The sequence below is a fragment of the Artibeus jamaicensis genome, unplaced genomic scaffold, assembly GCF_021234435.1.
Source record: "Artibeus jamaicensis isolate MK-2021 breed Jamaican fruit bat unplaced genomic scaffold, CSHL_Jam_final contig_700, whole genome shotgun sequence".
NCBI classification, from domain to species: Eukaryota; Metazoa; Chordata; class Mammalia; order Chiroptera; family Phyllostomidae; genus Artibeus; species Artibeus jamaicensis.
In genome coordinates this window covers 9,595,245-9,621,252 of record NW_026521930.1, presented here as the reverse complement: position 1 = coordinate 9,621,252, position 26,008 = coordinate 9,595,245, and the positions used below count along the sequence as shown (strand labels likewise).

General features: G+C 46.4%; 1 protein-coding gene across 2 annotated transcripts in view; it reads right to left on the bottom strand.

The window, feature by feature from the left end:
- Window positions 1-26,008, bottom strand: part of CRAMP1 (cramped chromatin regulator homolog 1) — a 66,729-nt gene that overhangs the window by 31,253 nt on the left and 9,468 nt on the right. For both annotated transcript variants that reach the window (XM_037157127.2, XM_037157128.2), the window contains exons 3-6: window positions 20,169-20,362; window positions 14,719-14,872; window positions 9,009-9,092; window positions 5,536-5,584 (exon numbers count right to left, since the gene is read on the bottom strand). In XM_037157127.2, the coding sequence (XP_037013022.2) occupies window positions 5,536-5,584; window positions 9,009-9,092; window positions 14,719-14,872; window positions 20,169-20,362 (481 nt within the window). The remainder of the gene's footprint in view (window positions 1-5,535; window positions 5,585-9,008; window positions 9,093-14,718; window positions 14,873-20,168; window positions 20,363-26,008) is intronic.

Genomic DNA, 26,008 nt, shown 5'->3' with positions numbered 1-26,008 from the left:
ATGGAGAACAGCTCAGTGGCTGCTGAGACTGGGCATGGGGGAGGGGATGAGCACAGTGGGACAGTACAAGGGAACCTGGGGGTGACCCAACCATTCCGTATCTTTATTGTGGTGTTACACAACTCTATACATTTGTGAAAATTTGGAGCAGTAAGTGAAAGAAGCTGGTCTGAAAAGACTACCTACTGTATGATTCCAATTCTTTGGCCTTGTTGGGAAAGGCAACTATGAAGACAATACAAAATCAGAGGTTGCCAGGCCCTGGGGAAGGGAATAAATTGATGGAGTACAGGGTATTTCTAGGGCAGCAAAACTGTAGGATCCTGTAACACTGGGTACAGGTATTGTGCATTTTTCAAAACCCACAGAATGTACAATACCAAGAGTGAACCCCAAGTAAACCATAGACTTATGAACCCCGAGAAAGAATATACCTACTAAAAAGGGCTCCTGGTACCTACCGGGGCACAAAAAAGACAAACCCCCCCCAAAACGAACAAACCAAAACCCAAAAACCCCAAACACCATAGAGCCTAGCAGACATTTCTACACAGGGGCCTCGCATGCAAACTGCACTTCAAGGAGAAGTCTGCACTGAATGGCCTGCCTCTGCACTGAACTGCCTGCCTACCTGCACTGTGTTTCTGCCATGTGAGCTGTCCCTTCAGAAATTCCTGGAATCCTATTTTAACCAACAGGACTGAAGCTTTACCCAACCAACCAGAGCTGTTCTATTCTGACCAATCGGGACAGTGCCTTTTGGATCACGCAAATTGCAAAAATTTGGAGTCCCCATTTACATGAGGAAAGACCAGTCAGGGACCAGGGAGGAGACTTCTGAACATACAAGTCCGTTCTCTTCTGGTTCTGACAGTTAACTTTTTCGACTGAAGACTGTGTTTCCCTGGCTGAGCTGAAACACAAAGATGTTGGGAGCAGACTAGCCCAGGCCAGAGCAGAGTGGCACAAAACAAAACAGACTAACGCACATGGAGCAGGCCAGGTAGTACAAAGCAGACCAAGGCACAAGGCAGAACTGTCTAGGTGGACAGGGGCCTATCCCTGGGGCTTCTTCAAAGCTGCAGCTGTGCTGTATCACAAATGAGCTGTTTTGCATAGAACGAAGTTTCCTCTTCACCATACCCCAAATCAGGGAATCCTGCTGGTTTTGAATTGGCACCAGCAACCATCAGTTGACAGACTTTAGCTAATAATAATGCACCGATACTGGTTTATCAATTCTAACAAATGTATCATTTAATACTAGATGCTCATAATGAGAACACATGCAGAGGGAAAGGACATACAGGAAACCAGTGTATTCAACACTCAATTTTCTTGTAAACCTAAAGTGGCTCTCTAAAATAAAGCCTGTGTTTTTTTTTTAAAAAAAGAAACAACTTGTAAATAAAAAACCTTGTAGAACTGTACAGTAAAAAGTATACAATTTAAAATAGTATAAATTAAAAAATGGATGCTGTACACCCCGCCTTGCTCCTATATAGAACTAAAGGAACGCTTTCACATAGAACAAGGGGCTCTGTGACCCCGAGACTTGCCAAGACCACCCAGATGCCCACATCCCTACCTGGACTGCAGAGGGGCCTGGCCCAACCCTCCCAGTTCCACTCTTCACCCCCATCTGTCCCTGTCTGCAGTCACTCACCCCCTATCCCCAACACACCAAGAAGATGATTTCTATTCAATGAACTTCATTAGCTGCCCTGCCCCAACCTATCACCACTGTATATCCAGCACCCATTCTTGTGCCTGCCACCATGTGGGTACTCAGATCCTTCCATGACTACACATAAAAATCTCTTACTGAGCCGGCACAGCACCTCATGCTATTTCAAACCTTTTCCTGGGTGTCACAGCACCTCTCTGAGAGATGACAATGTAACAGGTGAGGCACCCAAGCCCAGGGCAGCCAGATGAGCAGCTGAGGCCCACTCACCATGCACTCCACCCCAGAGTTGGCAATGCATTCACCTACCACTGGCTGAAACCCTTGCTGACATGAGCAAATGTCCTGTTGGTATTGCCTGAGTAATTTTCTGATTCCTTAGCCACTTCTCCAACATTTTCCACTGCGTACTGCATGAGAGCCACACAAGCTACCTTTACACTAGCCTCTACAAAAAAGAGCATCTAACTCTCTTCACTTCTACTGGTAAATTCAAGTGAAGGGTATATAAGTGGCTGCTGTGCTATTCTATCAACTTTTCCAATGTCTGAACTTTTCCTGATAAAATTTTCTGAAAGATTAAAAAAGCAGCTAACTTGCTTCTTATATGCAGAAGGGTTCGTTATATGATGCTCTCCTGTCACAGTGGAGAAAGAAGCTGGCAGCACCGAGCATCAATGTGCTTCTCTGCCCAGGATCTATCAGAGGGTCAATGGGGCTCAGACTGAGGAAGGCCTGGGGCGTGCCCAACATACCAGGCTGGAGTGGAGATCATTCTTGAGCTGCAGGCTGGTGAGACTCCTGACAGGAAAGCACTGATGGCAGCAGCAGGAGCTCTGTGCTATGAGCCACATATAAAGGACATGTGACTTCCAGATTTTGCTATGTCTCAGGTGGGGGTGGCAACAGAGCTTGCAGGCAAGGGGTAAGCAGGAGCTTGTCACCCAGGCAAAAGGGGCAGGAGGCAAGCCCTGTGCCTCAGCAGCATTCCTGAGCCCCCCACACTGGACACTATCATGGGGCCTAGGAGAAGAAGGAAGAGAGAAGCAAAGGGTGCAGGGCCTTCTGGTGGACTCCTTCAGTCCAGGGCCTCTCTGGGCCTTGCCAGAGCCAGCTCCTAGAGGGCTTCCCACCAGACAGGAATAGTGTCTACTCATGATAGGGCACAACCAAGCCTTAAGACACATGAGTTACATTTTTGTTGCCAGAAATAGAGATAGAGATGAGAGGGAGAGAAACACCAATTGGCTGCTTCTTGTATGTGCCATGACCGGAAACCGAACTCACAGTCCAGGTATATGCTCTGACCGGCAATTGAACCAGCGACCTTTCACTTTGTGGGACGATGCCCAACCAACTGAGCCACACTGGTCAAGGCTCTTCATAGCAGTTTAAAACTAATCTTTCTTCACTGTGTAATTTGTCTCATCTAATCAGATAAAAGTACATCCCTGATAAATACTCAAATTAAATAAATAAAGAGTAGAAAGTAGGGGCATCCCATATACCCACCACCTCAAGAGAACCCTGATATGAGACTGGGGTTACACGTCCAAATGCCCCACTGGCGTGGCTCTCATGCAGTACACACGTGTACCTGCTCAGCCTCACTTCTGAAAACAATCCCGCCTGAAGCTGAAGCAGCTCTTCCCTCCACAGCACTCCTGTGCTGGCACGAGCACTGCTCCAATACACGTCCTCACGAGAATGGCTGCCCCTAGTCTAACTACTTCCTAGAAGTGGGACTGTTGGCAGAGGGTTCACACACTTAGGAGTGGGACATGTTACAAGCTCACAGTCCTTTCCCACTATTTGCAAACATGATCAGCAACAATGCTGAATGACACCTCTCCATCCAGTCATGAAACGTGGTACTGTTTTAATCTGTCCTCCTCCTTACTTTGTGCAAAGTGTAGTGGGAGTGGCACAGGAGAGGGTCCTGGGAAGGCTGGTGCTATAACATTTATTCTGTTTCTTGACTTTGGTGGGACCACTTTGTGAAAACTCAGGAGCTGTGCACTTAGGGTCTACACATTATCCTGCAAGTTTGTCACACTTCAATTTAATGTTTGAAGAAACCGCATTGTAATTCTGATTACATCTGCACGTATTTGGAGATTAATTTAATAAGAGCAGACCTAACTCTATAGTGCCATTGTTTCTCTATGCCATCACCTGGCTAATCGCTGTTGGCGTGGTAGACCTTGATCTGGCTGAAACTGTCTGTCAGGTGTCTCTACTCTATGCTTCCCCCTTCCTTCACCAAAGGACGGGGGAAGCACACCATCCTACTTAGAAAAATGCCACTACTAACAGCCCACACTTAAGGAAAAGGAGCATCTACATAAATTATGTAGAATTCTGCACAGGAGATCTGCATCTTGTCCTTTATTTATTTAATTATCAATTCAATCAGTACGGACTCCTGGAAATCTGTGTTTTACATAAGCTGTAACCCAATTCTACATTACCAAGTAAGGATTCAAAGCACATACATGATGTAAACGCCCCTCTGGAATCCCTGATAGTTTGGAACCATCATTTCACCTGAGGCTTCACTGAGGCAGCTCCTTGCTAAGACTGAGAAGCTTCTGCTCAGCTCCTGGGTTTGTCGGTACCTTCAGACTTTTGGCTCAGAACTTTGGTGCAGCCCCTGAAACCAACCTTCTGACCATTGTCAAGCTTATCAAACATGCCTTGCTCACACCCCCGATCAGCTGGAAGGTACCAGGCATGCATGTCTCTCCGGATACCTGGGAGACAGTCTCTCACTGTCCTGTTGGGCAACCTCTTCTCTGTGGAATCACGAAGAAAGCCCCCTAAGACAAAGCCAAGCAAACTCACTGCTTTTTGATCAAACCAGCACTGAACGCCCAAGCAAAGAGCCAGAACACCCACTCCCCCAAAAAATCTGGGGCAACTGAAGTAAAAGGTGACATGAGATTTGCTCCCAAAAGTGCATCACAGGGGAAGTGCATTCCCGGGGGGAGGGAGCAATGACTCTGCTCTGCTGGTGAGGCAGTAACATTAGAAACTACCTCAGCCAAGGATCTCTCCTCCACTTAACAAGATTCCTCAGATGTATACTATACCAAATTTCCCAGATCTTAGAACAAAAACAGCTTCTAACTGACAAACGTAAGGCAGGTATACGGGTGGGAAGTAAAAAGAAATGTTGAAGCTGCAACAGGCAAACGGGGTGAGAGGCTGGTAAAGGACCCAAAAGGCCTCAGCCACCGGCCTCTTCCTACTTGCCTGGCCACACTGCACATACTTCTGGGAGGCTCCCTTTGTCCCCCACCACCAGTTGTTAAAGACTACCCATGCTCCCTCGAAGCTGAAGCGAATCACTGCTCTTTCACACGGCGGTGATACAGACACCCTAGTTACTATCAGGACTTGCTGCAAAAGGGTGGCAGTTCACAGAAATAAAGCCTCGAATACGTAACACAGGGATAAGGACCCACGCTGGACTGGAGCCAGAGCAGAACCACACACAACTAGCCCCACCTGGCAGTAGCTTGCACCCGAGAAGCAGGGGCTCACAAGCCATCCAACCCCAATCTAGAGAGACAAAAACCAGAGGTGCAGGAAGGCAATGTCCTGCAGGTGTAGCAGAGGTCACTGAAGACTGTTCCATGAGACTGCCTGACCTACACAACAGCTGGACTTTGACCAGTATGGGTCTGGGGTGGTGGGGAAGTACATCGACGACGAGGAACAGAGAGCAGAGGCTCTGGTGGGGTGAGTGGGAGGGACAGGTAGATATTTCAAGTTCTGTATTTTAGCAAACAATGCAAAATGCCCAACAGGAGCAGGTGGTGCCTCGCCATACAACTTGTACTTACCCAACCTGAATGAGCTCATTCAACTTTGTGGCATTCTTGTCATCCATACCTTTAAACAGAAAAAGAAACAGACATGACCTTGAAGCAGTTAGGAGAAAAACTGGTAAAGGTTCCCATATAATTATCTTTCACCTTCCATGCAGAATTTAAATGCTTTACAGAATAAAACCCCTACATTAGCAGCAGCCCCTCCCTCGAAGTCAAAACAAGGAGCCATTTGTGCTGAGGGTGCCGACCCCACCTGCACACCCTCTTCACCCAGCCCGACTTTCTCAGTGGGACCAATACCTGCCCCAGCAGAGAATCAGTCCTCCCCAAAACTCCAAGACTCTGGACTACGCTGAACCTCCACTTGTCCCCAGCTGTGTATTTCAGAGCCTCATCCCTCAGTGTAACCACTGTGCCCTGTGCACACTTCTCCTGCTGGGCTCTTGTGTTACTTGTGTGTCTGCCTTAGTCAGTGTTGAGCCCTAGGGTCCCAGGGTCTGCTGGATGACAAGCCTAGAACCTGTGCATTTCTTCTGCCCTCCTGGTTCTTAGAAAGCAAGGACAGTTCTTCCACCACCCAGGTAGTGGGAGAACCTAGGTGGTTCTAGGTCTTTGGATGATCACTGTAATAGCCTTTGAACTCTACTATGTATTTTTGGGGAAAAATGAGCCACAGACACAGCAGCCTGAAAACAAAACAAAACAAAACAAAAAAAAAACAACCTTAAAAGCAGCCAGAGGGGGAAAAAATCCCCTCCAGAGCAAAAAGGGCACAGACTGCTGACCTCTCACCAAAAACAGTGCTGGCCGAAGATGATGAAATATCTTTAAAGTGATGAAAGAAAAAAACCCTGTCAATCAGAATTCTATACCCAGCAGAAGTATCTTAAAACAAAATAAACACTTTTCAGATAAATGATAACTCTAAGAATTCATGGCCAACACAAGTACACAAGGAAGACTAATGGAGGTTCTGCAGCCTGAACTGAAGGGAACCAGTACAAGATGGAGATGGATCTTCAGGAAAGAAGGCACAGCCTCTGAGATGGCAAATGTATAGACTCGCTCATTAAACAAAGAGGTCACACGCGGACCTCCTTTGGATGGGCACGGATCAAAACGAGCACACGGGAGCGTAAGCGGCGGCTGCGGTAGTGCATGAAGGGAGGACCTGAGTGCTGAGAGTGAGTGGCATGGAGGCCCAGCCTGTTGTGGAAGTTTGAGGACATTTGAGCTGAGGTCAAAGGGTAGGCAAGAGTTCATAAACAAAGGGGAGGGAAGGGCCCATCGTCCTGTGTCTAGCAGGTGAGACAGACAGACAGACAGACAGAAGGCTGGGTAGTTGGAACCACAACTTCGGGGTTTGAGTCACCAAATGGGGCACCATCCAAGAAACTACTCTTCAAAGAAAAGAACACTGCAGGTGAGCATTGCAGGTAGCTATGGTGTCTCCCTCTCACCCTGTCCCAATATTGGTGCTGTGGCAGATAAACTAAGCATGGGGTGTAAGAATTAGGCGTGGGGGGAAACACAAGAACTTGCCACTTAATAGACAAGAAGGCTTGACTGTCATTCGTTTTTCATGAAAATGTCCTCAGCCCTTTTTACAGATGGGGACAACACCATCTTACATAGCTATTTAGGTGCTGGACACAAAGTAATGTTTGTTAAAGTCCCTGGAATTTGGCAGAGACTCAAAGTCTATTTCAGAATTTGCATGTGCCTGAATATCTCAGTTAGAAAAAGGCACTAATAAAAAGCAGGCACTCACCTCCTGAGTACTGAGACATTTCTGAACAGCCCGATTACCACTGAGCAGAGGCTGCCATGTGCAGGGCACTCTGAAGAAGGCTGCATGTGGAAGCATGTCCTCCAAAAAGATTTCACGAAATGACAGAATAGTGCTCCAGCACATGAATCAGTGGGTGGTGGCTCAGAGGGAGAAGCCCCCCCTGGGTATACACACGAGTATGCATGTGCATGTGTGCACGTGTGAAGAGGAGCTGGGCCGAGAGGGATGACCAGTCATTACGGACAAGACAGGAACAGCTGGGCTGGAGGGATGCCCACTAGGGAGATAAGATAAAGTCCAAATGCAGAGGCCCCCTGGTTCAGAGGGCCAGGTGATTCCCCAGGAGCAACAGAAAGCAACCCAAGGTCATGGAGCCAACAGAATAATAAAGCCAAAGACTCATGGGAAATCAGAGACTGGTTGAAAATTACTGGCTGAGTGGCTCAAATATGGCATAGATAGAGGAGGGGCCATGACATCCTTGCCAAATAAGGTGGTACCCAACATGCTGCCATGACCAGAAACATTTTAGGCCTAGAACAGAGAGAAGGACACAGTTGAGAAAGAAGAGATTCAAGGGAGGTTTGGCCCTAGAGCTCCTCTCAATAGACCATTCAAAGCTGGAACTGGGAGAGGTTTACAAGAAGTCCCCAAACTGTGTAAAGGATGGGATGGACAACCAGGACACCTATTCCATTCAGAGCCCCTTAGGTATTCTTGCCTGTTCCAGAAGAACAGAGGTCACCCAACACAGGACAGGTGTGCAGAACTGCCAGTGAATACCCATTACTCCCCCATTGCTGCTGCTTGCGCACTCCCAGCCACCTGCCCACTCAGCTGTGACATGTTAGGTGACTGGTAAGATGATGGCTTATGGTAATTTCCTATGATCTCATTTAACCTTCAGAGTGGCCCTGTGGGTGTGTGACAAGCAGACAAGTGGCATCTGCAGGAGCAAGGCTGTGCCCTTCTGTCTGTGTTCACGCAGGGAGGCAACGTAGGGATGCAAGATGCTGGGTGCAGGTGCCTCAGGAAGGCCAGAATGCTCTCTACATCTAGAGAGAATCTAATCACTAGGAGTGGATCAGAACATTACAAAAGGGAGGGGTCTGGACCCTTCAAAGTACCAGTGTCACCAAAGACCAAAACACGGGGGCTGTTCTAGGTCAAAAAACTTAAGGGTCACGACAGCTACAAGCAGAGCAATATCCTCAATGGGAGCCTAGCTGTATGCTGGGATGTGCTAGAAAATCTGAACATGGGCAGGGTATTGAGTAAGACTGTGGTGCCTATCTGATAAATGTGAAATGCCAGGTGTGATAACAGTGTTGTGGGTGTGTAGGCGAATGTCCTTGTTCTCAGGTGACAGAGGCTGAGGGATTTAGTGGCATGCTAGGATGTCTGCAACTTAGCCAAATGGCTGAGCAGGGAAAAAAAGCAAGTATGTGGAGGGGGAGAGAGTGCACCCGGAAACCTCAAAAACATTACGGACTGGGAAATCTAAGTGCGGGTATGTGGTGGTCATTACATTCTTCTTCAGTGTTTCTGTACCCTAACACGTTTCAGATGGAAGGAGGGGAAACAGAAGAGCCATGAGGATCGAAGATCCAACAACGGCAGAGAGCAGGCCCTCCCGGGAGGACCCGAGAGTGCCTTGTGGAAGGCCGGGACAGCACCGGCAGCTCATACTCACAGCCCCCAATCTTCTTGCGTAGCTCCCCGTAGCAGATCAGACCATACAGCTCCTGGGACGACTTCTTCAGCCCTCGAGAGAACACTGAAAGAAAGGAAATGAGAAAGCCTCAGAAGGGGGAAAACGCTGCTGGCCCAGGGCTGGCCAGCTCATGTGGACCAGAACAGCGAAGGGGCAACATTCAACACAGCTGATTTCTCAGTTTTGCTTACTGCACCTTGGAACCACAGAATGCCACCAGCAGGGCAGACTGAGCAAAGAGTATAATAGTACACAGAGCTCTTTTTGTAATCTTAAAAAGAAGATAAAACAAGAAAAAATAGGGGTAAGGGGTTAGAAAATTATTCTTAACAGGCAGGTCAGTATCCCCTGGGAGGACAAAATGGAATACCCAGCACAGCTGGCTCCAAGGAGGCGGAAGAACTGGACCATGCCATCACCGAAGTTGCCATCCGCCTCTCTCCACACAGGTAGAATCTGCCTCAGCTCCACGTGAGGTGGGCAGCCCTGGAACTCCGGAGGCTGACCTGTCTTTGCTTCCTCTGACTGGTTATCAACACGCCCCGGGCCTGGGGCCAGACCAGAGAGGAACTGTGGCTCAAATCTCAAGACTGCTAATCCATTCTCCCTTGTTCCCTAGTAACAGGACCAGTTATATTTGGGAAGCAACACATATGGGTAAGGCAGTGCTTGTCCCAGCCCGCCTCACGGCTAGACGTTGCCACAACACTCGGTCCTGGCCTTTGGGGCACGCAGAAGTACTGTGGGAGACTTCAGAAGCCTCCTTAGAAGACCAATTTGGGCAGAATTATGCTCGTTTTTCCTTGAGAGCTTCTGCCTAGAACCGTCTTGGTCGCAGCTATGCACTAAGGATGGCAGAGCGAAGAGATGGGGTGACCTGCATCCTTGATGCCTGCCCTGAACCGCCTACTGCAGGCGTCTCTGGCATGAAAGAATCAGTTATGACATTCTTAAGATGCTGTTATTTTGAAATTTCATATTCTATGAAGCCAAATCTAACTGTGATTTGGAAGCCCAGTCACAGCACAGTCTAGGCACCTTTTTTTAGGTCATCTCACAGAGCAGTGACCAATGTCATCAGCCCTTCATCCTCACAATGCTCCTCCCCAGAGGCCCCTTATCAAAGTCCTAATGTTTAGGCTATGTGACTATAATGACAGAAAAGGAGAAGGAAAAAATTAGCCATAGGAGACTATGGCTTTAAACAAATAATTTAAAACAAAGTTTCTGAACCTTGGACAGGCCCTGAGGAGCCTAGAGCTCTGCCAACATTGCACACCAACCGTTCCAGAATGTTTACCTGAAAGAAAGATCCACAGACCTAACTGGACTCTCACGGGGGACTACGACTCAGGATACTTTGAGAGCCTCTATTCAATGAATAAACAAATGTAGTCTCTCCTGACAATGGAATATTATTCGGCCATAAGAGGGAATGAAGTTCTAACAGAGCTACAACCTAAACTAACCTTAAAAACATCATGCTAAGTGAAAGAAGACAGACACCAATGACTAATATGATTAATTTTACATGAAATGTCCAGCACAGGCAAATCCAGAGACAGAAAGCAGACTATGGTTGCCAGGGGCTGGGAGAGGGCCGAGAAATGGCCACGCAGTATACACCCTGACGCAACTGCTAGTACAGCACAGAGAGGCAGGTGGGCCCTCAGAGTTAAAGGGGTCAACTAGCTGCCACCAGCTTGGAGACATCATCAGGACCAGCTAGAGAACCTCAGGTGGAGCCATCAGCTCAACAGAAAGCAGTCCTTCTCAGGGGGTCACACCAGGATGTCACCGGGAAAAAGATGTAGAATAATGCGATGCCAAGAAGGTAGGAGATAGAAGGGGGGAGAGAAATAGAGGCCACACTGCAGAGAAGGGAGAAAGGACACAAATTGGGTCTATCCCACAGAGCTTGCCAAGGGATGAAAGTGCAGTGTGGGAGCTGAACTTGAGGGCAGCAGATTTGTACTCTTCATCCCTGAGCTGGATAAAGGGCCGAGAGGAATGACACCTCTGGGGATGAGGTGAAGAGCTTAGGAGGTTGTCCAGCAGGGAGAGGTGACATTTTCTTAGAAAAGAAACATTCCTGCCCTGGCTGGTGTGGCTCAGCAGACTGAGCGCAGGCCTGCAAACCAAAGGGTTGCCGGTTTGATTCCCAGTCAGAGTACATGCCTCGGTTTCAGGCCAGGTCCCCGGTAGGTGGTGTGCGAGAGGCAACCACATAGTGATGCTTCTTTCTCTTTCTCCCTTCTCTAAAAATAAAACAAATCTTAAAAAAGAAAGGAAAGAAAAAAGAAAAAAAAAACCGAAACATTCCTTTAAGTCGCCTCTGAAGCCCAGGTGTGACAGGCCCTGCGACATACCAGACCTCGGACGCAACGAACGGGACCACGCCTGCACTGGGCACCCGCGCAGAACTGCGCGCCCCGCCGGTAGTACAGTGAGCCGAAAGGGCAGAGCGTGGTAGTCGATGGCTCCTGGAATCCCGTCACCCTTCCCTCCACACCTGATCACCAACAGCTTCCCCATCCTCGCACACCAGTGACTGCCTTTCTCTTCGGAAGACAGCTTTTCCAGAAGATTCAAAGGGATTGAAGGGCCTGCTCTCACAGACTGACTTTCATGAAGTCACCAAAGAATATAACATGTAATTAAAAAAAGAAAAACTGTAAAGACAACACAGCCCTGGCTGGGTAGCTCAGTTGGTTAAGAGCGCCATCCTGATACACCAAGGTTGAGGGTTCGCTCCCCAGTCAGAGCACATACAAGAAGAAACAATGAATGCATAAATCGGTGGAACAACAGATCGATGTCTCTGTCTCTCTGTCTCTCTCTAAAAACCAATAAAAAAAAAATTAAAGACAAAACAGAAAGAGCCAAACAGCTAACACTCATTCCTGTATGCCAGCTAGAAAGGCAGGGAGGGTGTCTGTGAAGATGACGGCTACCAGCACCAGCACTGCACCCAGCAGGTTATTTCGAATAAGCAAGTGATCTGAGAAACACGGCAGGTATGGCTGAGCACGGCGGCACACGCACAGATGCTGTGTCACAACCAAGGCAGAAAACGTTGCTGTCTTGCCATATGCCAAAGCCAGCCAAGAACCTTATGTGAATGGTCATGTGGACACTGAAAGCAAACAAAACAGTATTAGCAAAAGACCTGCCCAGTCAGACCCAGGGACTGCCCCCAAACCGTGGACAGCGTCAGCCCATTTCTGTGGGTCCTAGAAAGTGGTAATCTCAAATAAAGATATTCTGTTGAAAGATCTTCAACACAAGGTTCTCTCTGTGTTGTTTTTATCCAATAAAGACAACAGGCTGGCCAGAAGGTCCCCTGCGGCTAGAGGGACAGACTAGAGCTAGGACAGTGAGCCCTCCTCCAAGGCAGCCTCCTGGTCACATACAGTAACCGCTGAGACATGTGTCCTCAGCAAGGACTGGGAAGAGGATGCCCCATGAGGTTGCCAGTGGAAGGCTTTGAAGCCAGAAAGATACCTTAAAATGACTACTGATAAACAAGAGCATTACTGGACAGAGAGAACTTGGTGGTGCCATAAATACTAGCTCAGCAGAAAAAAGGCACTTTACATTGGGTCTCGCCATGAAAATAGGTCTTGCTGTGCGTGAATGCACTCGACTGCCAGGTGCTCCTTCCTGCATTTTTCAAGGACAGAACCAGATGGGAAATACGGCAAGCAGCGGAGAGACTCCCAGGCTACTTGGCTGGGCATTTGTCTCCCCAGAAGAAAACGAGACAGTGCTCATGACAAGATGCTCATAATGAGAAAAACTTACTTTCAAAAAGTAACTAAAATATATGATATGTAACAAAAAGAAAAAAGTAAAAGACAACAAAGAAAGCGCCAAAGAGCTAAAACCCATTTCCATGTGCCACACAGACTTAGTTTTCCCAATCATGTGAAGTTAGCTGAAGAAAGTACTTCTGGCCCTGGCCAGGTAGCTCAGTTGGTTAGAGCATTGTCCCATACACCAAAAAGGCTGCAGGTTCAATCCCCAGTCAGGGTACATAAGGAAAGCAACCAATCAAATCTTTCTCTCACACTGACGTTTCTCTCTCTCAAATCAACAAACACATCCTTGGTTGAGAATTTTTTAACAAAAGTACTTCTGAAGGAATTAAGCACTGTATAAATAAAGATGCTCATACTAAGAGGGTCTCTGGTCGGTGTGGCTCAGTTGGTTGGAGCATCGTCCCATTCCTAAAAGGCTGCGAGTTCGATTCCCGGTCTGGGCACACTGGGTCCCTGGTCTGAGCACAAATAAGAGGTAATCAATTGATGTTTTCTCTCTCACGTCAGTGTTTCTCTGTCTCCTTTCCTGTCTCTCTCAAAGCAATGAAAAAGTGTCATTGAGTGAGGAGGAAAAAAACCCCCAATAGAAGTGGACTGCGAGTCCAAAAGGAAAGGTCAAAGCTACTCACATATAAACAACTCAAACAATATTTAATGTAAAACATGCAGAAATTCTACAGCAAAATGAAGACATGGTCTGAAAACACCACACTTACAGAAGACGAAGATGAGGAGATGCTGGCTGCCTTGGAGCTCATCTCCTCGGCCTGCTGTCTAGGGGGCGTGGGCCAGGGCCTCTACTGCTAAGGCAGGGTTTTCGCACCTGCGCAAGGGCGACAGCACCGCCAGCGAAGAGCACGTGCGTGCTCAGCAACACAGCAGGCCCATGATTGGGTGATGGTGGGGGCAGAAGGGGATTCATGGAAGGATTTTGGGGAGTACTGACACGAAAGCTCAGTCTTGGAATGTGAACAGGGTTAGGGACACAGATGGTAGGGGTGGCAGGGGTCAAGGCACAAAAGCAAGAGCAGTGTAGAGTGGAGAGAGGGTGACCACAAAGGACTGATGGCACAGGTTCAAAGGGGGAGTGACCTGACCAACGATCAGTTATTCTGAGTCAGAAGTAATATTATTTGAAGAGAAGCATCAGAAATAAGTGACGTCAGTATAAGCAAATGTCTGGAGGGACTGGCCCATGACCAAAGCTGTGTAAGTGAAGACTAAGATGGAAGAAGAGGAAACTAAATACTGAGAGGGAGGAATGACAAGGAGACCCAATTCTCCTGACCCGTGGGGACAGGAGGAGGCAACGTCTCCTCTGAGGAGAGAAATGTGAATCAGAAAGAGTGCTCTGAGCCAGAAGTCGGAAATGCACCTGGCAATGACCTAGACGTGTGAATTAAAAATGTAAATCTTGATTTAAAGACAGATGGCGAGAGACTTGGGAAAGGGAGCCCTCCATCCCCGGGTGACAAGCAATAGGCTTTGCCAATCTTAAACCCAACGAGCCCCACTGGGGAGAGAACTGGAGGGGTCCACTGTGGCCTCTCCTCACTGACTGTGGTGTCCGGGGTCTCCCTCACAGTGGGAGACGCAGGCCCACAGCAGGCCAGGGACCCAGATACCACAGGCACTCAGAGCCATCAGAAGCAGGCACAGCTTCCTTGTAATTCAGTGCGACCAACTGGAACTAAATTACTAAATGGGTACCACCGGCCCAAGTGCTGCAAGGCAAGAACGTCGCAGGCCACATGTCCGGGCAAGAACAACGCCAGAGAGTGTGTTCTGCGACTTTTCAAGAACCCAGCTCCTGACCAGAGCCCGCCCCGACCTCCCAGCCCCCTGAGAGACTGAGCCTCAGTGCTCACCATTGTCAAAGTCGATGTACTTGGTGATCTTGTGCCACGTGCGGTAGTAGAAATGCCGCACCTGCTCCTTGTTCTTCACCATGCTGGCGGGCTTGCCCTTCTTCTTATACTTGAGGGCTATGTTGTTCTGGATCGCTTCAAAGTCTTTCCCATGCTGGAAGGTAAGTCCACGATAAAAGCAGAGTTTAAAACAACGCAGCCTTCTGTACAATGCAAACACTTCCAGAGAAAGGGGACCAAGGTGTTCAAGCAAGTGTCCTTCACAGCTCTTATTTGTGCATCAACTTCAACCTTGCTTCCCTACAACCTCAGGTTTTCATCAGAAAACAGCTAAAGCAGCAAAGGAAACTCAGGGCTAGAATTCTGGCAGCAGTGGGTATCAAGAGGCAAGGGCCCTGGAACAGGAGAAACATAAAGCTTATCACTCAAATGCCTTAATCTCTGAAGTTCTTCAGAGACCCTGGAATGAGACCATTCCATGAAGATAATCACGAGGAAGACAGAACACGAGGACCAGGGAGCTCAGGGGGTTACGTTATTTGGCATCTTAAAAAAATATTGACTATTGAGAAATACCCTTACTGTTTCCATCATTTAGATTTTCGGAAGAGAATTTATGTCCTAGAGAACAGAGTCACCTTTTTTGCTGTTTCTGGTACTGCCAAGAGAACCTACAGCTGGTACTCTCATCAGAACCAAGCCAGTAAGAAGTACTGGGAAGGGCCTAGAGGTTAACGGCACCTCAGCATCAACAAACACCCTTAGCTTCTTAATCCCACTTTCCAAAGGGAACCATGGCTCCTTGAAGAAATGGCTGCTGCCAGGTCTGGGGGAAGGAAAGTACCAGGTGAGTCTGGAATATCTTGTGATGCCAGAAAGTGAGGATGTGCTTCAAGTATAAAGAAACATGTTGAAAGCACACAGATGCCAACTTCAAGAGGCTGCCAGTGGCCAAATCTACAACAATTTGAGCAACAGAATCAGTAGTAACAATGAATGTCAACTGGAAGTGAAAAACAAAAGGAAAAAAAATAACAATGGTAAGAATGGATTATGATATATAGAATAATCTAAATATCCCTGAGTCCATACAAATATAAATAAATAGCTGAATAAATATATAAATATAGAAGGGAGTCCTTTTCCTTGCACTGGGTTTCTAATTAACAAACGTAGGAAGAATAGAGTCAGAAGATCATCACTGGCAAACATCATAGTAACAGCTGTTTCAAGGAAAAGCTGCAATGGTGGCTAAAATTAGCCAGAGAAAGGACAACGAGAAACAGGGTGTTTACATGGCCTCAAAGTAAAAAAATGACTTGGCAGTGGAGAGCCTGGGAGGTACAACCAGAATGCAGTGGTCACAGTCACACCACCAGGGCTGAGGCAGATGGCACCCTACACTCTGGAGAGGATGCTTGAAGGACAGCACAGCACTCCTGTGGTGCTCTCGACAAAAATGCAAATAAATAATAAAATCATGGAGGAAGCCTCAGTAAGCCTACACTAAGGGATGTTCCACAAACTAACTGTCTAGGAGCCAAAAGTGTCAGTGTCATCATGGGGGGAAGAAAGGGGGACAGAGCACCCGCCCCAGGTTGGAGGACTTGTCAGTCATGACATGCAAATGTGATGTGGGATCCGGATCCAAAGAGCGTCTGTGGGAATACCACTCAATGTGAGTAAGGCCTGCAGGGAGGTGAAAGTATGGTACCCACATCTCCTCACTTGTGGGTCACACTGCAGTTACGTGAACATTGGGGAAGCAGAGTGAAGGGCATATGAAATTCTTTGTGCCCTTTTTGCAAATTTTTCCAAGTCTGAAACTGTTTCCAAATGAAAATTTAAAAAATAAAAAAACCTAAAGAATTAAAGCTTGTTCATTCTTCATTCCTCCAGGGTCCAGGTCAGGTGCTGCCTCCCCTACAAAACTTCTCTCGCCTCCTGATTGGAACTATGACTGAAAAAATGCAACAGCCTCTCGATCTCATGGCTCCATTTTGCAGCTGGAGTAACACACCCAGAGAGACTTCAACTGACTTACCAGGTAGGACTAGATTGTGGGTTTTGTGATCCTATGTTCTAAAACTATATTGCCTTCTGAATTCTTGAAGCATTTGTTATTGCTTGCTTTCTAACAGTCCAGCTTTTTATGCCGTTACATTTACCAAATTGGATCCTCAGTCTCCGTAAGGGGGAACTTCTTTCCATCCCCAGAATGATAATAGTGTTCTATGCGTAGATGAGGCTTTCAGCAACCATCACCCCGGTAAGTAATAAGCACAGGATGCTAGCCGTATGACCGAGAGCAAGGTAGAACTCAAGAATTTTATGGCAGAAACAAATACAGACAGATGCATATAAAAGGGAAAAATGAAAAGCTAACAATAGGCTTTGTGAAGAACTGCCATTGAAATGGAGTAAGAGGATGTCAAGAATGATGTGGGTCTAGGCATTCATTCTGGTGCACCCCCTTTCTGTCATGGGGGCCATAACCCATGATCTTGGCCACAGGGGGAAATCTCGGGGTGGGAGGAAGGGTGCGGCCAAGTTGGGTCCTCCTCAGACTGTGCTAACTAGAATAGGGGTGGGACTCTTGCCTCTGGAGAGAATAAGCACAGAAATGTCACCCCCAATGCAAGAGGATGACGGAGAGAGGACAGATGACATAGCCAGTCTAAGCCAGCCCCTCACCTGTCCCGCCCAGCCATGAGAATCACTCAGTCCCTTGTCTCTTTATGCTACTCTGATCTGGGTCTCTGTCACAGGAATTATGTGTATCACAAAGGCAGGGACAACCTGGACCAACACTGCAGAACCTTTTCTCAGAGGCCTTTACTCCCATACTCCAGAGTTCAAGATATCCATGGTCATACATGCCCCAGCTAATCAGCCATACATCAAGTCCTTCCGAGTTTTGGTCAGAGGCACACAATGACAACACACAAAGCCATCGCTCATTCTCTCTCTCCCCCCCCTCCAACACACACACACACACACACACACACACACACACTCTCTCTCTCTCTCTCTCTCTCTCTCTCTCTCTCACTCACTCACTCACTCACTATTTGGGATACATAGTACCAATAGTGGAAAGCATTAAGTGATTAGAACAGCCACTTATTATTATTAATCAAGGGAATCAGGTGACTTCAAAAGAAACACCTAGTAGAAAAATTTAGAACAAGAAGCCTAGCCCAAAGAGAAGAAACTGAACTAATCCACCTGAAGAAAGGTAAGGGGAGGTCACTCATGCGAATTCTTCCCCTCCTTTTAATTGACAACCACTTCCGTTGCTTTCTTCCAGACATAATTGCCTCAGTTTAGCACCAGCAATGGTTGCTATTCTAAGAACATTCCAGGAATCACAAGTCTTCTATGCCTGACAGAAAACTTAAAGAAAAGGCAATTTAGGGACATATTCTATACAAAAACAGCCTCTGTATTGTAAAGTTGTCAAAGAGGAAAAAAAGAACGCATTTGAATTTATTTGAATGACTCTGCACCTACTGGAACAAGCCTTGCTTGCACACTTCCTTCTCTCCTTGGACAACTGAGTCAAACATCACTGACACACCGGCCTCCTCCATCCCAGATGGACAGACTGAACCGTCAGCTCCAGGAAAGGAAAAGACCAGCAACAGGAATGTTCCAAGTTCTAGTTCTCTGCCTCCACTTAGGAGTCTTTTTTTCTGGCCTATGAGCACTTCATGGTTTCAATTCCAAAGGCTCCTTTCTTTATTGAGCCCATTTCACAGGTGTGGCCAGACTTTCCTATCACTCCAATTCTTTCACCATTAAAAGAATAAGTGGCCCATCTAAACAACCTACTTTAGATATGACAGCCCAAAGACGTATCCTAAAATACAGTATGTGCACAATAATACTTCTAACAGAATCTGGAAGGAACAGCAACAATCAACAACACAATGGTTAACTGGAACAAAGCTTAGCCAGAAAGTTAACACTTAGATGTTATGGGCCACTCAGTATCTGCCATAACTGCTCAACTCTGCCCCTGCAATCAACATTGGCCAGCGACAACATACAAGTGGATAGGCATGGCTGTGTTCCAATAAAACTTTATTTACAAAAATAGGCAGAGAATACGTAGACCATGGATTTGCCTACCCCTGGAGAATATTTATAGGCATGAAAAAAATACTGAACAAAAGAATTATACATGTCAAAAATGCATATGACAATAAAAACAGCACACTCATTATAATTACAAAGATTTGAGAAAAAAACAAATAAAAAACTAAAACAAAACATGAAAGTGAAAAAAGGCCGGCAGGGAGCATGGCCATTTCTCTTGGTGTGGGATCAGGGAGCAGCTTTTCTGTTCTTTAGGACTTTCTAGTTTGTCCCAGGTCAGCTGTAACATCTCTCAGGGCTAAGCTGGCTGTTCTGACTGGTATCCCCATGCACCCCCTCAGCAGACACCCCCTCCTGATGGGCTGCAAGGCCTAGAGAGAAGGGCATCACTCTTCAGCCAAGAATATGTTTGACCTGGTCAGTAGCTTAGTTGGTTAGAGCATTGTCCTGATACACCAAGGTTGCGGGTTTGAACCCTGGTCAGGGCATGTTCAAGAATCATCCAAAGAATGCATAAATAAGTGGAACAACACATCAATGTTTCTCTCTCCCCATCTCTCTCATAAAATAAATTAAAAAAAAAAAAAAGAGCCCTGGTTGGTGTAGCTCAGTGGACTGAGTGTGGGCCTGAGAACCAAAAGGTTGCCAGTTCGATTCCCAGTCAGGGCATATGCCTGGGTTGTGGGCCAGGTCTCCAGTGGGGGACGACGCATGAGAGATAACCACACACTGATGTTTCTCTCCCTCTCTTTCTCCTTCCCTTCCTCTCTCTCTAAAAATAAGTAAAATTTTAAAAATAAAATTAAAATTAAAAAAAGAAAACAGTATGTTTGAAAGACAATGGGTAGAACCTGAAAAACAAAACGTTTAAAGACGCTTCCACCTCTCTAGTAACATCTTTTATTTATTTATTTGTTGACTTATTTATAGTAATCTTTACCCAAGGAAATGCTTATTGATTTTGAGAAAGAGAGAGAAATATCCACCAGTTGCCTCCCATACATGCTCCAACCAGGGATCGAACCCACAACCTAGACATGTGCCCTGACGCACAACTGAACCCTCAGGCTTTTGGTGCAGAGGACGATGCTCCCACCAACTGAGCCAACTGGCCGAGCAGTAAGTAACAGCTTTTAAGTCACAAATACGGTGATAAAAGGACATGGTCAGAGGGTGAGGTCTCAGCCCCGGGGACCCACACTCGCCACAGTCATTTAGAACCTCCACTGGAACTGCTGACCCAATGGATCTAGTAACTGTGCAGTAAAAGAGGCAAAGGAGAACTGGAAGTACAAACGATAAGAGGCTGAGAGTTTGCATGGCCTCTTCTGGCCCCGTAACTCACTTACCTCATACAGTCCCTCAAAAAAAGTGTTCTTGTCTTCGGTGCTCCACGACTCCCACTGCCGACGGACCTTTTTGCCTTCTTCCTTTTCACCGCCAGAAGATCCTAGGTTCCGGGAGGAGGAGCGAGAGGCCCCTGCAGGAGCAGCAGGGGCAACCCCAGACCCATTTCCGGATGATGATCCACCACCATCAGCTCCTTTGAGAGAAAGAACTATATAGTTATCTGTTCCGGGAAGCCGGAGAGGCTCGGGAAGGCCCCACTCCACACCGCCGACTGCTGAGGTTGCAGGTGGGACAGCACGTGGGAGTTACTGTGCACCCGGTGGGGCTGCTCGCTGCTCGGTGATGGCATCATCCTGCCTGACCTCGTACTCTTTCAAATGTTTTTACAGTGGGAAAAAAAGGAGAAAGAACATTTATGTGGAATCATTTAAAAAGCACAATGATGACATCCATGACGGAGGTATACAGCACTTTCTTCTCTCTGGACCAAAACCAAGCATCCCATTTCATAGTATTTTTTTCAAATGAGACTTTGGCTGAAATAATTCTTATCTTTTCAAATAAACAAACTGAAATTCCATACTCAAGAAAACATTTAAATGGGTATAAAAAACAGTGCCTTCTTTTAGATATAATAAATACTTTAGAATATGAATCATTTGATGCCTAAGAATCTGTAAAAAGTCTTGCAACTCCTCTTTTTCAGGTGTCAGCTCAGAGCGGGCCCAGGTGTAACTTTCTTCGGTTACCCAGAATCCGATTCACCCAACACCAAACATCTCCGCCATGCTGCCAAAGTTCGACCCCAACAAGATCAAAGTCCTACTGCTGAGGTGCACAAGTGGGGAAGTCAGTGCCAGGTCTGCCCTGGCCCCCGAGTCTGTCTCCAAAAATGGTTGTGATGATGTCATCAAAGGAATAGGTAACTGGAAGGGTCTGTGAGTTACAGTGAAACTGACCACTCAGAACAGACAGGCCCAGACTGAGGTGGTATCTTCTGCCTCTGCCCTGATCATCAAAACCCTCAAAGAACTGCCACGAGACAGAGAGAAGTAAAAAACAAAAACAAAACACACACATTAACACAGCAGAAACATCACTTCCAATGAGGCTGTCAACAACGCCCAACAGGCGCGGCACAGATCTTCAGCTAGAGAACGCTCTGGACCACGAAAGAGATCTTGGGGACTGCCCAGTGTTGATGGCCACCACTCTCGAGACATCACAGATGGTACTGACAGTCATGCAGTGGAATGCCTGACTATGGGGGGAAAAATACAAGGTCCATACACAAATAATGCCCCTTTTTAATTTCAAAATCATATGTAATATATGTAATACATTACATATTACATATATTACATATGTAATTCTGTAATATAACAATATCACACTCAAGTACACCATGACATTTTAGGTGAAATGTTCAAATTACAACTATAAATTATTACACCTATATTATTACCCTACCAATGTATTTCAATTAAAGATGATCTGACACCCCCCAAAAAAATAATCTTTAAACTCCTTCTTCTTTATCAATTTCCATCAGCAAAATCTGGTATTCAGAGAGTGACCCTACGACCTTAAAAATGCTTTTAAAGCATCGGTTCCTAATCTCAAGACGAGACCTTAAAAACCATGCTGAAGGGGAAAGCACCATCAAGTATAATACAGGGCTTTCATGCCAGCTGTAAGCCAAGAACTCTGCACTCATAGGACAATTAAGGCAATAAACAAGAGTTAAAGGTCACGGATAAAAAATGGTTATGATCTAACCAAATGCTCCCACCTATCTAGTGCCTCTCAGAGGAAACTCAGAGGACTCCCAGGGTATCCCTGTGATACCAGCATTCTCCTTCCACAGAACTGCAGGGCCATCAAGTGGAGAGAAAACTTCAAACTCTGAACAAGGGTAAAAATAAGATCATAAAAATGAAAGTGCTTTACAAAGCAAAAGCCAAACAAATGCAGATTATCATTAAGATGTTTTTCCAATACGGTAATTAAGAGCTTTCCATTGAGATTCACTTCTTGGTTAACCTGGTGGGCCCTCCCTGGGCAGCTCTGTGCAGACAGGGGCCACATCCCTACACAGGGGTCTACTTCCAAAGGATAAATGAAAAAAACAAGCCATTTCACAAAAAATCATCGAAATAAAAGAAACGAGGCTCTAGTCAGGGTAGTTAGAATGTCCTGATATGCCAAGGTTGCAGGTTCGATCCCCAGTCAGGGCACATATGAGAATCGACCAATGAATGTATAAGTGGAATAACAAATCGATGTTCCTATCTCTAAAATCAATTTTAAAAAAGAAAGAAAAATTTAAAACCTGTTGATCCATGTAAGCTTTCAAAGACTATTCCTGGAAAAACACAAGATGCTGGTGCCAAGGCTGCCTGGGGAACAGTGGGAAGCAGTCAGTTTCTACTGTTACCCTTTTCAAAGTGTGTACCATGAATCTGTTATTATGTCAAAATAGGGAGCATTTGAAAACAGTTAATCCCACCAGCTTTCACACAGTAGTATGTGTTTTTTATACATGCTGAAGTACTCGACCATATGGAACGGTTTGGTTCTTTTGTGCGCAAAAAAGTGTATCAGTTTCACGATGGGCTGGCTTCCTAAAGCAGTGATTTTCAACCTTTGTCATCTGAGGGCACACATAAACTAATTCTAAAATTCTGCAGCACACAAAAAAATATATTCTTTCCAATTTGACAAAAAAAAAAAAAAAAAAAAAAAAGGTTCAATTTTGGTCCATTCACAAAGGACAGCTATTATTGAGTTGGCTGTTGTCATTTTTTAATTCGACGATCTAAGGGAAAAGAAGTCAGTGCCCCTGACTAAATACTCGGGTATTGCATGTTGAAAAAATTACTGCCCTAAAGTAACATGAGTAGGTACCAGAAATCGCTGGTTTATCAGAGCTATACTGTCCAATTTCACAACCACTAACCACATGAGGCTATTTACTTATTCTCATCTGAGGACATGCCCATTGATATTAGAGGAGAAGGAAAGGGAGGAGAAGAGAGGGAGAAAAACATCGGTCAGCTGCCTTTCCGACTGGGGATTGAACCCTCAACCCAGGCATGTTCCCTGACAGGGAATTGAACTCATGACCTTTCAGTTCACAGAATAACACTCCAACCAACTGAGCCACACCAGCCAGGGCCACATGAGGACATTTAAACTGAAAGATTAATTAAAATGAAATACAACAAAATCTCAGTTCCTCAGTCACACTAGCCACACTCCAGTCATCGGCGTCCATGTGTGGCTAGTGGCTGCTGTGCTGGACAGCACGGAACATTTCTTTCATTGCAAAAAGTGCCACAGCCAGAGCTATATGTGAGTGTTTGGCATTCACTGTCCCAAACACAGTTAGAGAAAAGAAGATAATCAAGCTAAAGCATTCTACATCCCAGCCTTCTTTGCAGCTGCCCCTTCCTATCCCGCATGTACTTGTAACATTAACTTAATCCATGGAATCTCCATGCTACAGAGTGGGCTAAGAAAGTACTAGACACACAACCTGGCTCTGTCCATTCCTCACCAAACCAAACCTGAAACATGACCTAATTAATGAACCTGGCACTTCACACGATGTTTTCAATGGGTATGGCAACTTTAGAACACATTTCCGGGGAAAACTGGTTTCATTCCACTTCTAGCAGGTCTGAGATGCATTTAAAATACCACTCTTAAAGAAAAGAAGTTGTGGTTGACTTGAAGCCCACAACCCTTCATTTAATCATTTCAGGAAGGGATGCCTGTCCACCCCTGCACCACCTACAACAAAGAATTTCAGAGTCGTTTTTCAATTCTAATGAAATACTCACTAAACTCTTTCTCTGAAAGGTTTTATTTATTTATTTTTAGAGAAAGGGAAACGGAAGGAGAAAGAGGGGAGAGAAACACCAATGTGTCGTTGCCTCTTGCACGCACCCCAACGGTGGACCTGTCCCAAAACCCAGGCATGTGCCCTGACTGAGAATCAAACTGGCAACCTTTAGGTCTGCGGGACAATGCTCAATACATTGAGCTACATCAGGCAGGGCAAAACACTCACTAAAACTCTTCCTGAGATATCGGCAATTCATTAATCAGCCCTACGGACATAGGTCTGGTTCACCTTTGCCCGCACGTGCTGCCATTAGATGTACTTGCAAGTAACAGCATTTTTGAAAATTCTAAAGCTATTTTGCTAGCTTTTGTGAGATTCATCAGGTCACAGTACTGGTGACCCAAGAAAAGAAATGAATGATGAGGAAAACAGAATGGAAGCATTTCAGAGCTGGAAGAGACCTCGGGGGTACAGAGCAGGATAAACCAAAACCGTGGACGTAAAAGAAGGTCCAACAGTCAAAACAGCTCTGCTGAGATGCATGAGGCAGCAAACCTCAGAGCAGCGCCAGGCCTCAGAGCAGCCTGCCACTCTCACGGGCTTCTGATGGTTCCAAAGGATACACCCTCGGTAGAAGAAAATAAAGCAATGTGAACATTCAAAAAAGAAAGCAAATCACCCCTAAGAGACTCTTTTAAACATTCAATACCCACCATTCGAGACCTTGTAATGCCTTGTAAAAGTAAAGTAGAATCACAAAGCTTCCAGACAGAAAGAGAACTGTGGCATCTGGTTCATTCCCAACGCTTCAGAGAAGAAAGGCTTCATCACTTGACCTCAGGCTCAGTCCGGGACTCCAGCTCAAGCGTTAAAATCAGGAAGTAGGACCAGGGATGCTGGAAGAACATGATGGTGCCCACCCAGGAGAGGCTGCCCTCGGGACAGAAAAATTCAGATGAAAATGGTGATGATTGAAGGTAGGAAAGGGAAGCAAGCAAGAACAGAGGTAGAGAGGAAAGAAGCAGAAAGAGAATTTGAACAAGATCAGGCAGGTGTGAGGGCTTTCCCCAGCGATGAGAGTGAGTGTGAGAAACCCAGCAAAAGGCAAAGAGATTGAAGTTAACCCTCCAGCAGCAACATGTCTGAGGCAACAAAGAGGGTTAGCAAGAGTCTACATCAGAAGTCAGTGTCCAAGAAGCCTGAAGGGAAGTGCGCTGCAAGAATGGGATGCCCCACAGTGAGCTCTTTGAAAGCAAGAACAGTATCTTACTTTCCCATGCCCAAGGTTGGCACCAGGCCTCACAAAGAGCAGATGCTCAATGAGCGCTCAGGAACCAACAGAACACAGAGCAGGGGTCTATTCTGTGCTCCCTGTGCCCCTCACCCGCCCCAGTCCCCTGGGACCCAGTGCCTCCAAAACGGAACCCACACTTTCCTCTCAACTCACTTTAGTGCCATAATCCTCCAGCTGCCTGGGTGCCTCCTGGCTTCTTCCCTTTCCCATTTCCATTGCCATTTTCCCAGGCCAGCTCTGAGCCACCACTGGGTAACACAATCTTAATGGCCTCCCTTTTGGTCTTCTAAATTACCAACTCCAGCTACAGCCCACTCTCCAGAACTTGCACTGGAGGAATGCAGCCATGTGTCCTGCCTGCCTTCCCTGGAGAAGAGAAAATCGTCCCCATCTTTCACTGAATAAGCGGAGGCACTTGTGGAACTGCTTCCCCAGCAGCCTGAAGGTGGCTTGGGTTTCCACAGCACCTGCCAAGCATGTTCAAGCACTGCTTTTTGTCCTTCTAGGGCATGGTTATTATCCACATTTCAGAATGGAGAAACTGAGGCTCTAAAGCACGAAACTCCAAGGTTACCAGGCAGCAGGAAACAAGCCTCTTGTTCCAAACTTGAGCATTTCCTTCTGGGGCCACACAACAGCAGGGTGGCTGCCACCAGTGTCACAACCACTTCAATATTTTTTATCACATACGGAGC